Genomic DNA, 11302 nt, shown 5'->3' with positions numbered 1-11302 from the left:
CCAGGCACAGCCCCCACTGCCACCAGCCCGGGAAGGGAACTGGGAAGACGGAAACCTGGAGAGATGGGGAAGCAAACAGGAGCAGGGAGGCACTTGGAGAAACCTGAAAGAGAAGTGGGCAGGCTGGCTGTGGGGCCGCAGGGAGGCTTGCCCAGATGGGTCTTCTCCCAGCTGCCCAGAGTGCCCCTGCTGGGGCCTGCAACAGCCCCCCAGGAAGCACATGGGGAGGGGTGGGGCGGGGCAGGGAGGAGTGGTCAGCCTTCCCCTTACTGGAGCCCAACCCCGCCCAGAGAAAGGGAGGGGGGGGGGAAGGAGGAGGTCCACAAAGAAACCGGAGGAGCCAGGTGGTGAGCCAAGAAATGGGCTAGACTAGGAGCCCCCCAAGGACCCGGGCCTGAAGAAGTTTGCATCCCCCTCCCCTAACTCCTCTCTTCCTGGCTGTCCTTTCTCCCTTTTCCTTTTAGGGATGGTGGGAGCTGGAGCCCGGCCCAGGCAGCACCCCCCAGGACCAGGCTGTAGCAGCCAAGACTGAGGACAAAGGCAGATTGTTGGGGGGACAAGGGGGCGCTGTGTGCCTGCTGCAGTGCCTCAATGGGCCTCTGTCTTTCCAGCATGCCAGGAGGGCAGACTGACCCCCACCCCAGTGTTCAGGGGTAGGCCAGGGAGCCAGAGAAGGGGAGGGATGGGAGGCCACAGCAGAAACTCTGGAAGGCAGAAGAACAGGGCAGTAGGTAAGGGCTGACGGTGGGGAATTAAAAGAACCAGGCTGGGGAGCTTGGTGTTCAGGCACCAGGGACGCCAAGACAATTTAGGCCATTTTAAATACAGATTATTTATTTGGATAAATGTCTCCACGCTCAATAGCAGCCTCTTCCTCAGAGCCTAGTAACTGAACCAAGGTATGTGCAAAGGAGATGCTCACTGAGTGTTGGATGGATGGATGCATGCATGGAGGCATGGAGGCATGGATGGACAGATGAACGAACAAATGAAATGAGGGCCTCTCCACTGACAACAAGGAAAGTAGCAAGAAAGTGCTTGTGCTGTGCCAGGGCAGCTGGGGATGGGAGAAAAGGAAGAGATGGGGGTGGCGGCCTCCAGAAACGAGGAGGGCCTTTATGACCTTTCCCAAGAGGAAATGCAGGATGCTCTCTTTTAGCGGCCATAAACAGCTCCATTGCTTCACCCTGCATTTCCCATCCACTCCAAATGGTGAAACATGCGGATCCCCCCAAAGTCCTCCACCCTGTCCCACAATCCTGCTGCTCCTGTAGTGTTTTGTAAGGGTTGAGCATTCGGGTTCCTGGCTCACCATGGCAGGTGGTCATGCACCCAGTTCCAGTGTTCCACCGGGAACCAGCTATGGGCACATGACTAGGCCATCACTCGGGGCCGCACACACACACAAGCCAAGGAGACGCGGTAGAGCCTTTGTTCCAAGCAGTAGCCATCACGGGTACCCTGCTCCCCAGGGCATGGCCGCCGGTAGAAGACAGTCTGGTTGTGGTAGAGCAACTCCGAGTTGCCCAGGGGGTCCATGTGGGAGCCAGTCTGTAGGCTGACACAGTGTGGACACAGGCAACGGGCGTGGTACAGGTCCTGAGGGAGCCGGTTCAAGTCCCTGTCCAACCTGTGGGGGTGGCACTCATCAGACTCTGGAGGGAGACTGGCTGGGCAGACAGGGGATGGGCCGGAAGCAGGGAGGTCCCAACGTGGAAATGTAGTGAGGCAGGCCTGGCTGTTTGTCTCAGCTCTTGCACCCACTTGCTTAGTGACTTTAAGCAAGTCACCCCCTCCTCTCTGGGATTTGTTTCACCCCCTGTAAGTGAGGATCGGGGAAAGAAGAGTGGTTTTCTGGTCCTGGGAGCCCTTGCAGAGGCAGGGGAAGGCTAGCAGCCTCCACCAAACAGGCTCTGCTTCCATCTGATAGTCTTGCTGGGCTCAGGCATGAGGTTTCTTTTTGTAATTGTCATTACACTTTCAGCGTTCTTTTATAAAGTAAAAACTGCTCTTACGTCCAAGTATTAAAAAAACTGTAAAGTTCACTGTCTCCCTACCAGTCCCACTCCCCAGAGGGAGCCACTGTCAACCATTTTCTGCACATCCTTCCAGACACTTTTCATGCATATATTATAAACACACATAAGCGAGCATGGTAACACTTATTTACTCATTCTGAAAGGATTCTGTGGCCAAAACAAGACTTGAAAAGTAGATGCTCCAAAGGTCTGAGACTCCCAAAGGCTAGCAGGAAACAGTCGCTCGGTTGTAAGGCCATTCTCCTACAGACAAGCCCTCCCGAGCTGGGGCTCAGCTGGCACAGCATTTCCCAGAGTAGGTTCCCTCATAACTACCCTGCAAGAAAAGAGGCCTGTGGCCAAATGAGTTTGGGAAATACTGAATTTATGTCTTCTTTTCCACAGACTTCTTGCAACCTTTAACGCTCTGAGCACATTATGAATCTCTGAGGGGTGAGGGCTCAAGCAGCTTTTCCCACACTTAACTGTCATCATTAATTTCTGATTAATGTGGGACGAGTATCGCAAAGAACACTTTGGGGAAGATCAGCCACGTAGTCTTCAGGGGGTCATGGCCTCCAAACAAGGGGTCTGGACCCCAGCCAAGTCAGCCATCGGGCACCCAGCCTCCCCAAAGGGGCTCCCACCTCTTTTGGATTTAGCCCAGGACCCAGCCAGACTTCTAAGACCACTTCAAAGCATGGTGACCTGCAGTCTCCTCCCTGGATCTGGTCTCAATCAAAGCTGACCTTCTCCCTTCCCCCTGAACTTGTCCACCCATCCCAGAGTTACATTTATGGGGAATGGGAACACAGACGCCCCAAGAAGACACAGGATAGAGATCCCTTAAGCCCTAATTTTTAATATATTGTTTTGTTGTCCTGATTTCAGTGCTCCCTAATATTTTTTACATCGTGGCACAAATAGAAAATTTTAATATATGTGTAGCACACCGAATGAAAGAGTAAGACTGCCCATAATCAAAGGTTCAACCGACTGAGTAGCTCAGGCAGTTGCACATCCGGCTTTTGATTCCGGCTCAGGTCATGATCCCAGGGTTGTGGGATCAAGTCCCGAGTGGGACTCTGCACTCAGTATGGAGGCTGCTTAAGACTCTTTCCCTCTCGCTCTGTCTCTGTCTCTCCCTCTGCTCCTCTCCCTTATGTGTGCGCTCTCGAAAAGAAAAGAAAAGAAAAGAAAAGAAAAGAAAAGAAAAGAAATAAAAGAAAAGGAAAGGAAAGGAAAGGAAAGGAAAGGAAAGGAAAGGAAAGAAAAGAAAAAAGAAAAGAAAAAGCTGAGCTTTGAAATCTTGGGTAATTGGCTATCACCCAATAAGAGTCAGAGCTACCCAGACTAGGCCTTGTGAAACACTCAAATCTTTATGGAGTCTCAGATAAAAAGGGGCAGGCAGGCTGGAATTGTGTGGAACTCCCCAGACCCTCGCATATACTCTGACAGGCACACATGCAAGAATTTGGGAGGGGGCTGCAGACTCACTCATATCTCCAGGGGGAGATAGACCTGCTGTTGAGGGGTCCATCTTCACTGGCCCTGCAGGATTCTAGGGGGTGGATGAGGCTAGCGCTCTCTGGCGGGGTCATGAGCACAGTGTTCTGCGTCAGCCATTCATGAGTGGGGTTCTGCCCTTTGCTGGGGCAGCAGCTGGACCAGTGGATGCAGTCCTTCTTGATCCGAATACTGAGGGTGTGGGTTCCCATGGCCATTACCAAGAACACGATCACCTATAGGAAAAGGCCAGTAAGAGACCTGCTCTCAACTAATCTGGGTACTCCTTCCCCAGCTGTTCCCAGTTGAGATCCTGGTTTCCAGCTCCACCTGATCCCCAGCCCCAAACCCAGAGCCTGGCCTCTCTCCGCCCACAGCAACATCTCAGCACCTGCCAGGCCCCCTTGCACTCACCTGGTTCATGATGGATGCTGCTCGCTCAGCCAAGGTTCTGCACTGGCTGACAGGTGGGGCCTTGTGGAAGCAGGCTGACTGGAGCAGCTTGGGCGTCCTGGTTTTATTTTCAGCAAACCTGTTTTGTTTATTCAAATTTATTTCCACAACCTTTTGGAGGGAGTGACCTGACATTAAAAAACAAAACAAAATCAAAAAACCCTGAAAGTGTTTTCAAAAGCTGCTCAAATGCCATCTGCATGGAAGTTATAATTCACATCACACCTTGATAGCCTATTTGGGACACTTTGTTCTTTGCACCTTTCCTGGCATGGGGTCAAAGTAATGGTATTCTGCTATTCTGGGCATTGAGAACTGGCATTATGGGAATTTCCCTGGCTGGCTTGGTACTCCAAATTAGGGAACATCATCTGGTTTGTCTTCAGGAAGCCTCATTTCCATGCTCCCACCCAGGGCCTTGTCTTCACCATTCCCTTTCTTCTCAGACAGCCTCCTGATCACTCACTTCAGGGAACCTTTCCCTCTCTCTCTGTTGACCCTCAACCCTTCTGTTCTCTGACCTTCAATGACCTTCCTCACCTTCAATGACCCCAACTTCTAGGACCCTCATCATCTAAGATTTCTTCCTTGTTGTACATTACCCACTCCCTAACTTCCCCTCGCCCTCTCCAGTAGCTGCCCCACCCCCCCATCCCACCCTTCCCTGAACTCCTCTGGGCCAGGGATACAGGTCTAACCCCACAGGACTGCCAGGAATACCCTGACCCCATCAGTTTATTGACTGGATGCTCAGGGTCTGATGGAAGAAGATGTAGGTGGTTGCTTCCATTGCATAAATGAGAAGGTGAGGCCAGGAAGAGAAAGGGCTCGGTAATTAACAGCCTCACTAAGACCCAACATGAGGTCCCACCTCCAGAACAGATCTGCCCCTACCCCCACTCACAGGGCATTGGGGACAAAGGCCATAGCAATGTTAGCTGCCCCTCTCAGGCAATAGGGCAAGCCCACCCAGCCTCAGCCCACCCCCAGCTCCCTGGGCCACTGGGGGAGCATGTGTGCTCAGAAATGCTTTAACTAGACCTGATCGCAAAGACATGGGTCAGCCAGGGGTCACCCCTCCTGGGATACACTGCATTGAGAGCAGGCCACCTACTTCCCTCCGGGTCTTTTCCCTCCATCCTTGCCCATCGACCCCCCTCATCCCCCACACCCACAACCCCCCCAACCCCAACACACTCATACACAGACATGGTCTCTAGAATGATGTTTTCTGATTTGCATGTGCTTTCCCTTAGAAAATACTCCTCTAGTAACCAGGGACTCAGAAAATAAACAAAGGGAACCAGGAAGAACTTAAACTGCAGAATGAGGAGGAATCCTTCAAATGTTGTAGGGCAGAGCAGCCCCAAAGCAGAGGAGTGATGAGGACAGGGGGCAGTCTGGAAAATTGGGAGAAGCTGTGCTGGTGGTTTGGGGGAAGCCTGGAATTAGGGGTGAGGTGGGAACTTAGGGGAAATAGGTGGTGGCTGGGAGAGCAGGAGCTCTTAGGAAAAGCACTGAGGCCAGGAACACATCACCCCGCTCCCATTGACCCACTGTCTGCGCTATGCTCCCTGACGCCCTCTCATTTCTGCATGCCACTGGCCTCAGCTCCTGTGTGTCACGTGCCAGGATGGTGCCAAGCTTTGTACATGCACCAGCTCATTTTATCCTTACAATAAGACCATGAGGTGGAAACTATAATCCCCATATTACAGATGAGAAAGCTAAGACTCAAAGAAATTTAGTAATCTACCTAAGCTTGCACAGTTAGGGAGCGGCAGAGCTGGCTTTCCACTCCAGCCCTGAGCAACTCCAAACCTAATCTCCTGGCATGGAGATGACACACTGTGCTGACACCCAGTAAGCTGCAAATGGATGAGAAGCCCACGCAGCAGTATGTGCTTTCCTACTTACCCAGGCTTGGGCCAGGACAGGTCTCACTTGAACCTGCCAGAGGCCATGGAATGTTCCTGCCCACTCAGGCACTCAGCCCTGCTGTCTGGGATCCACTGCTCTAGCTCCTTATTCCTCAGAATTTGGTCTGGCACATGGCCACCAGGGTGGCTTTTGGTGTTCCTGAGAAACCCCCAACCCCAGAAAAGGCTCTGAGGGTGCACTACCCTCCCACGAGAGCTGGATTCCTCTGGGTGTCCCCCAAACCAATCACAACCACAGACCTGACATTGGCCCAGATCTTCCCATCTTGGCCCTGTCCAGGAAGGGGTGCTCGAAAGAGCTGGAAGTGATCCCAGCTACTTGTTTCACTTATTTATGCTGCAAAAGACCCCCATTACCCTTCAGGAGAAGCCTTTGGGGTGTTCCCCTACCTCTGTACCAGGATGTCCTCTGAGGAAACCCCTAAAAGGCAGAGGGGGCCCCCTCCAAGCACACAGTCGCCCCTCAGGTTGGCCTTTCCCCCACTATGATGATCGGTTCTGACCTGAGAACCTGTGCTCTGAGTCACACACACCCCACCCCTCTGGTTTGCTCAGCCTCTGCCCTTATCTCAGTAGCAGCTCTGTGAGACTCCTTAGGGTGATCCCCTGCCATGAGAAACATTTTCCAGAGGGTTTTCCTCCTGGGGTAACTAGTTTTGGAATCCCTGAGTCACTTCAGCTTCCAGGGAATCCTTGGGGGTGTGGGGAGAAAGGGGTGGCAATGGGAAGAATGCTGGAGGCGGAAACAAAGGAAAGTTCACCTCACACCTGTCCTCACCTGCCTGGGCCCAACTGGCAGCCAGGAGGGGTTGGCTGAGTCCCTGGGAAGAGGGATCAGCACCCAGAAGGAAAGGGCAGGGGAGATGTAATGGAACATATCCCCACCTTTGGCCAAGAAAAGCTCTGGGGGCTTTCAGAAAGCTAGAATGGGACTGTCCTGCCCTTTCGCAAAAAGACATCCCAGTCCTCACCTGCTGCCTTGAAGTCCTGACACTGCCTCTGGTCATTTCTTGATTTTAGGTCCTCTCTGGACCATTCTGCTCATTTGTAGAAGGGTTTTTGTTTTTTGTTTTTGAGGGGGTAACCTGGTTGAACACAAAAGCGCCAACCAGCTCAGCTGCTCTGGACCCTGAAATAATGCTGAAACCACAGGACTCAGCAGAGTCTGCTGAGGCTCATCTGCACACATCTGATGTGAGTAGGGGCATTGGTCGTTAAAATGCTGAAATGCTTCTGCCCCTGCTGGTAAATGCATGCTGTCCTCAGCCCAGGGGGTGGGGGTGCATTCTATATCACAACCTGCCTGTGATCCAGCAACTGAATGCCTGGCCCAGATGGGGGTCTCCAGAATACTGCTCCCGTGTCCTGATTAGTAAGTGATAATGGTACTGGTTGCTACCTATTTATACTATCCCTTTAGGTACAAAAATGTTTAGGCTTAGGAGCCTGCCTTCAAAGAGAACCTCGTCTGGCCTGGGCGACACGTGGAAAATCAAGGTGAGCTGGACCCAGCAAGTCCCTCCCCCAGCCCAGCACTGATGCCTGCCCATGGAGGGCCCTGGGCTTACTCAGATTTGTTCTACAGTCATGGCTGCCCTGTTCATTCATCCACTCACTAGCTATTTATTGAGCACCTACTATATGCCAGCCACTATTCTAAATGCTAACAGGAATGCAGAGGAGGACAAGCCAGATAAGTTCTCTGCCTCATGAAGCTTACGTTTTAGGAGGAGACGGATGATAAACAAGGAAACAAGATAATTTCGGATAATTAGTGCTACGAAGAAAATGAAACAGTGTTATGAGCTAGAGGGCTGAGGGGGATGGAAGAAGGGGGCTGCTTTAACTTCGGAAGCCAGGGAAAGCCATTCTGAGAATGCAGAATTTGACATGATGATGGAAAGCATGTGGGGGAAGAGTGGTCTAGGCAGAGGCAGCAGGACATGCAGAGTCCTAGAGGTGGGAAAGAGCTTGGCATATTTGAGAAACAGAAAGGACAATGTGGATAGAAAACGAAGGATAAGGGGGAGGGTGGGATGAGATAAGGTAAAGAGGTAGGCAGGGGCCAGATCACACAAGGTCTTCCAGGTTGTGGTAGAGCATTTGGACTTTATTCCAAGGTAAGGGGGAAGGTACTGACTGGATTCGAGTATGATCTATGTGAGGTAAGTTTCTCAAGGGCACGCACGGTTTCCTTGACCTTCTGCTGCCCCCATAGGGCTGCCATCAAATAACAATAATAATAGTTGCTTTTACCCAACATTTACACAACATGGGCCAGGTACTGTTCTCAGGAATTTCTTTTTATTTTTTTTAATGTTTATTTATTTTTATTTTTGAGAAGGAGAAAGAGGCGGGGGGGGGGGGGGCGGGGGGGAGAGGGAGACAGAGAATGCCAAGTAGACTCCATGCTGCCAACACAGAGCCCGATGTGGGGCTGGACCCCATGAACTCTAAGATCATGACCTGAGCTGAAATCAAGAGTTGGATGCTTAACAAACTGAGCCGTCCAGGTGCCCTTTTTTTAGGAATTTCTTAACCTCACAACAAGCCTGATGCTATTGGTTCCATTATTATCCCCACTTTATAGACAGGGAACCAGAGGCTCCAAGAGCCTTGGCTCCATGCCAAGGTCACTAACTAGTGTTGAAACCAGGAGTAGAATACAGGCAATCTGGGTGCTGTGGGGTCCAAAGAGAGGAGAACTGGAAGAATTCTTGAGCGCCTGAGTTTTGAGCAGCAAGAGGAGTAAAAACAGGTCAAGGAAGTCATGGTGTGGGATGGAAGAGACTAGCAGTTGGCCCTGCTGGGAAGGGGAGAGAAGCTGGGGCCCAGAAAGCCAGATGAAGGGGTTCCTTCCTTTCTGCCCCTCGAATATGACCAGGGTAAGCCCTGAAGCTGAGGGCTCAGCGGCCTGAGGCTGTTGCCCAACCAGGGTCTAACTGCCAGCCTGGGTTTTCTCCAACCTTACCTGGAGCCCAGAGCTCTCCCTGAAGAAGGTAGAATCGCCTTAAACCTCTGCAAAGGAGAAGGCAAAGATGAGATAAGGACAGAGAAAGGCTCTTCCTGGCCTCAACAAAAAAACACTTCCAATTTTCATGAAAGTAAAGTGGGGGGTGGGGGGGGCAGCAAGATGAAGAAAAGTCATGGAGGGAGATCTTTGCCCCAGGCATTTTACATATATTTGCTCTTCACCAAAGACACTGTTACAGATGAGGACCTGAGACTCAGAGATGTTATATAACTTGGCCAAAATCACATAGCTAATAAAACAGGATTCATTCTTGAGTCTCACAAGCTACATTCCATGCCTGAGCACTCCAGAAGCATATTCTTATTTTCCTGCAGGTTTGTACTCTGCTCCCCCGTCATCTACATTTATTTCCCCAGGCACTGAACTACAGGCAGTGAGCCCCAATGCCTGCCTCCCAAACCGCCATTCTGCCTGGTCCTAGCACTTCTCTTCTGCCTAGTCTTCTGACCTTCATCTATTTCTCCTTGTGCCTGAGCATTCATCTTTGGGAATTGGATTTTCTGCCCACTTCCATCTTGGGCCCCCATTTGCCTTGACAGTCCTCTGGGCAGAGCATACCAAGTCACTCCCCAGCAGCTGAATGTCTGTGTTCCAGGCGTCCAGGACCCCCAGGGCTGGGGTCTGGAGGAGATTGGATGGGGCTGGAGCTGGGATGGGGAGCTCTCCCTTCAGATGCATCTGGAAATTTATAAGTTCCTCTACTGCCCTAAGGGCATCTAAGTCTGTTTGGAGTTCCCAGGCCCACCCATAGGTCTGCACCTAACTCTGAGCCAAGACCAGAACAGAATCTCTTCCTAACCCACCCTATAGGTCCCACAGGGCTCTTCACAGGTGCCCAGGTGACAGGGAGGGGGAGCCAGGCCAGGTATCCCCCTCCCCTCCTAGAAAATGTCTGGATGTGTGGGCCTGTGGAATGTGAGGAGAGAAGGAGGGAGCCTCGGGTTCACAAAGGGCCTTAAATTAGACTTCTGATGTTATCTACAAATGAAGTTATACCTAGAGTCATTGTCTGCTTTATGTATTTGAAGTGTTAATTTGTTAAATGTAAACACTGAAAATCTACTACAGCTTTTTAATCCTGTTTAGCATCTAATTTTTTTAAATACTAGGAATCTCAAAAATGGAAGAAGGAAGGCTCCCTTCCAGCCTAAGAGGCCTTGAGGTGTGTCTCAATAGGAAGAAGCAGGAGGTAGGGGTAGCTGGAGGGAACAGCACACACTAAGGAGTAGTAATAGATCAGGAGAGGTGTGGGAACCCAAGAACCCTGTTCTTGCAGCTGATCCCAGCTCCTCTGAAAGAGGTCTGCCCTTTCGTGCCCGCAGTCCGCACTCCTGCTCCGCGTGGTAGCAGAGTGAGCCAGAGTGAGGGCGGTGGACAGGCCCAGACTGGCAGAGAAGTGTAAGAGCCGCACAACCCGCCAGCCTGCAGCTCTGGGACCAGGCTCATGTTCTCTCGCCAGGGCCAGAATCCATGTCCAGCCTCAGCTCCCCGTCCTTTTCCTCCGCAAGAACGGCCCGTCACCCCTGCCACCCCTGCGGTGGTAACGCCGAGAGAGAAGAGACGCTCCGCTGTGGACCCCAGAAAAGAGAAGGAGCGCGCTCCCTCCCAAGGGAAAGACAGATGTGGGGCTCACGAAAGGGAGGCAGACAGCGGCGCGGGGCTGGCCGGGCAGAGCGGGGGCGTGGCGGGGTGAGGGAAGCTCCCGGGAGAAAGCCGACCACACCACCGGGAGGTCCTCCGCGACGGAGAGAGGAAGAGGCGCCGCGTACAGGGCCCGGGAGGGGGCGTGCAGTTTGGCCCGAGGGTCCCGAGCTGAAACTCAACACCCGCCTTTGGAGGGATCGTCCTCCTTTCTCCTCCGCCCCTTCCCTTCCCCTCCCTTTTCCCCTCCCTCCTTTCTTTTAATCCCCAGGACTGAGTCCCGCGCCGGAGCTGAGAGGGCCCGAGGGGAGGAGGAAGAAACTGCCCTGAGAGGGAGCCAGGAGCCCGGGAAGGGGAGGGAAGGGGAACCGCGCGTGGGGGCTGAGCTCGAAGGCCACGCGCGACCCCCCGGAGCCTTCGCAGCCCCTTCAGTGTTCCCCCTACCCACTCCAGGCGAGTCCACAGGACCCTGGCCCCTGCTCCTCCTTCGCCTTCTCTGTGCTGCTTCCTTTGCTTTGTGGCTTTCCTCTCCGTCCCCAGAGACACCTGGGAGCTGCCCAGAGCTCCGCGGCGCGCCGAGGGGCCCTGCCGGGGGTGCGCGTGAGCGGGCTGAGGTGTGGCGGCGCGCGGGTGGGCCCCGAGACGGCGCGAGGAAGGCCGTCCCGCCCCTTCGGGCCGAGCCCGCGTGCGGGGAGCGAGGTTCCGTCGCG

General features: G+C 53.0%; 1 protein-coding gene across 1 annotated transcript; it reads right to left on the bottom strand.

The window, feature by feature from the left end:
• Positions 1–900: 900 nt before the first annotated feature.
• Positions 901–11190, bottom strand: IL25 (interleukin 25). Its single transcript, XM_007097990.2, has 4 exons — positions 11037–11190; positions 3939–4105; positions 3516–3760; positions 901–1630 (listed from the first exon to the last, which is right to left on the bottom strand). The coding sequence occupies exons 2-4, from the start codon at positions 3945–3947 to the stop codon at positions 1375–1377; spliced, it is 510 nt and encodes a 169-aa protein (XP_007098052.1). The 5' UTR covers positions 3948–4105; positions 11037–11190; the 3' UTR covers positions 901–1374.
• Positions 11191–11302: the final 112 nt, after the last annotated feature.

This window comes from Panthera tigris, chromosome B3, assembly GCF_018350195.1.
Source record: "Panthera tigris isolate Pti1 chromosome B3, P.tigris_Pti1_mat1.1, whole genome shotgun sequence".
NCBI lineage: Eukaryota > Metazoa > Chordata > Mammalia > Carnivora > Felidae > Panthera > Panthera tigris.
The sequence above is the reverse complement of the archived record's forward strand: the minus strand, read 5'-3'. Positions and strand labels throughout refer to the sequence as shown.

Bases quoted from the DNA above. Each gene is read 5' to 3' on its own strand.
- IL25 (XM_007097990.2), bottom strand. The intron at 1,631-3,515 runs GTGAGTCTGCAG...CCACCCCCACAG, and splicing joins ATCTCCCCCTGGAGATATGA to GTTGGACAGGGACTTGAACC.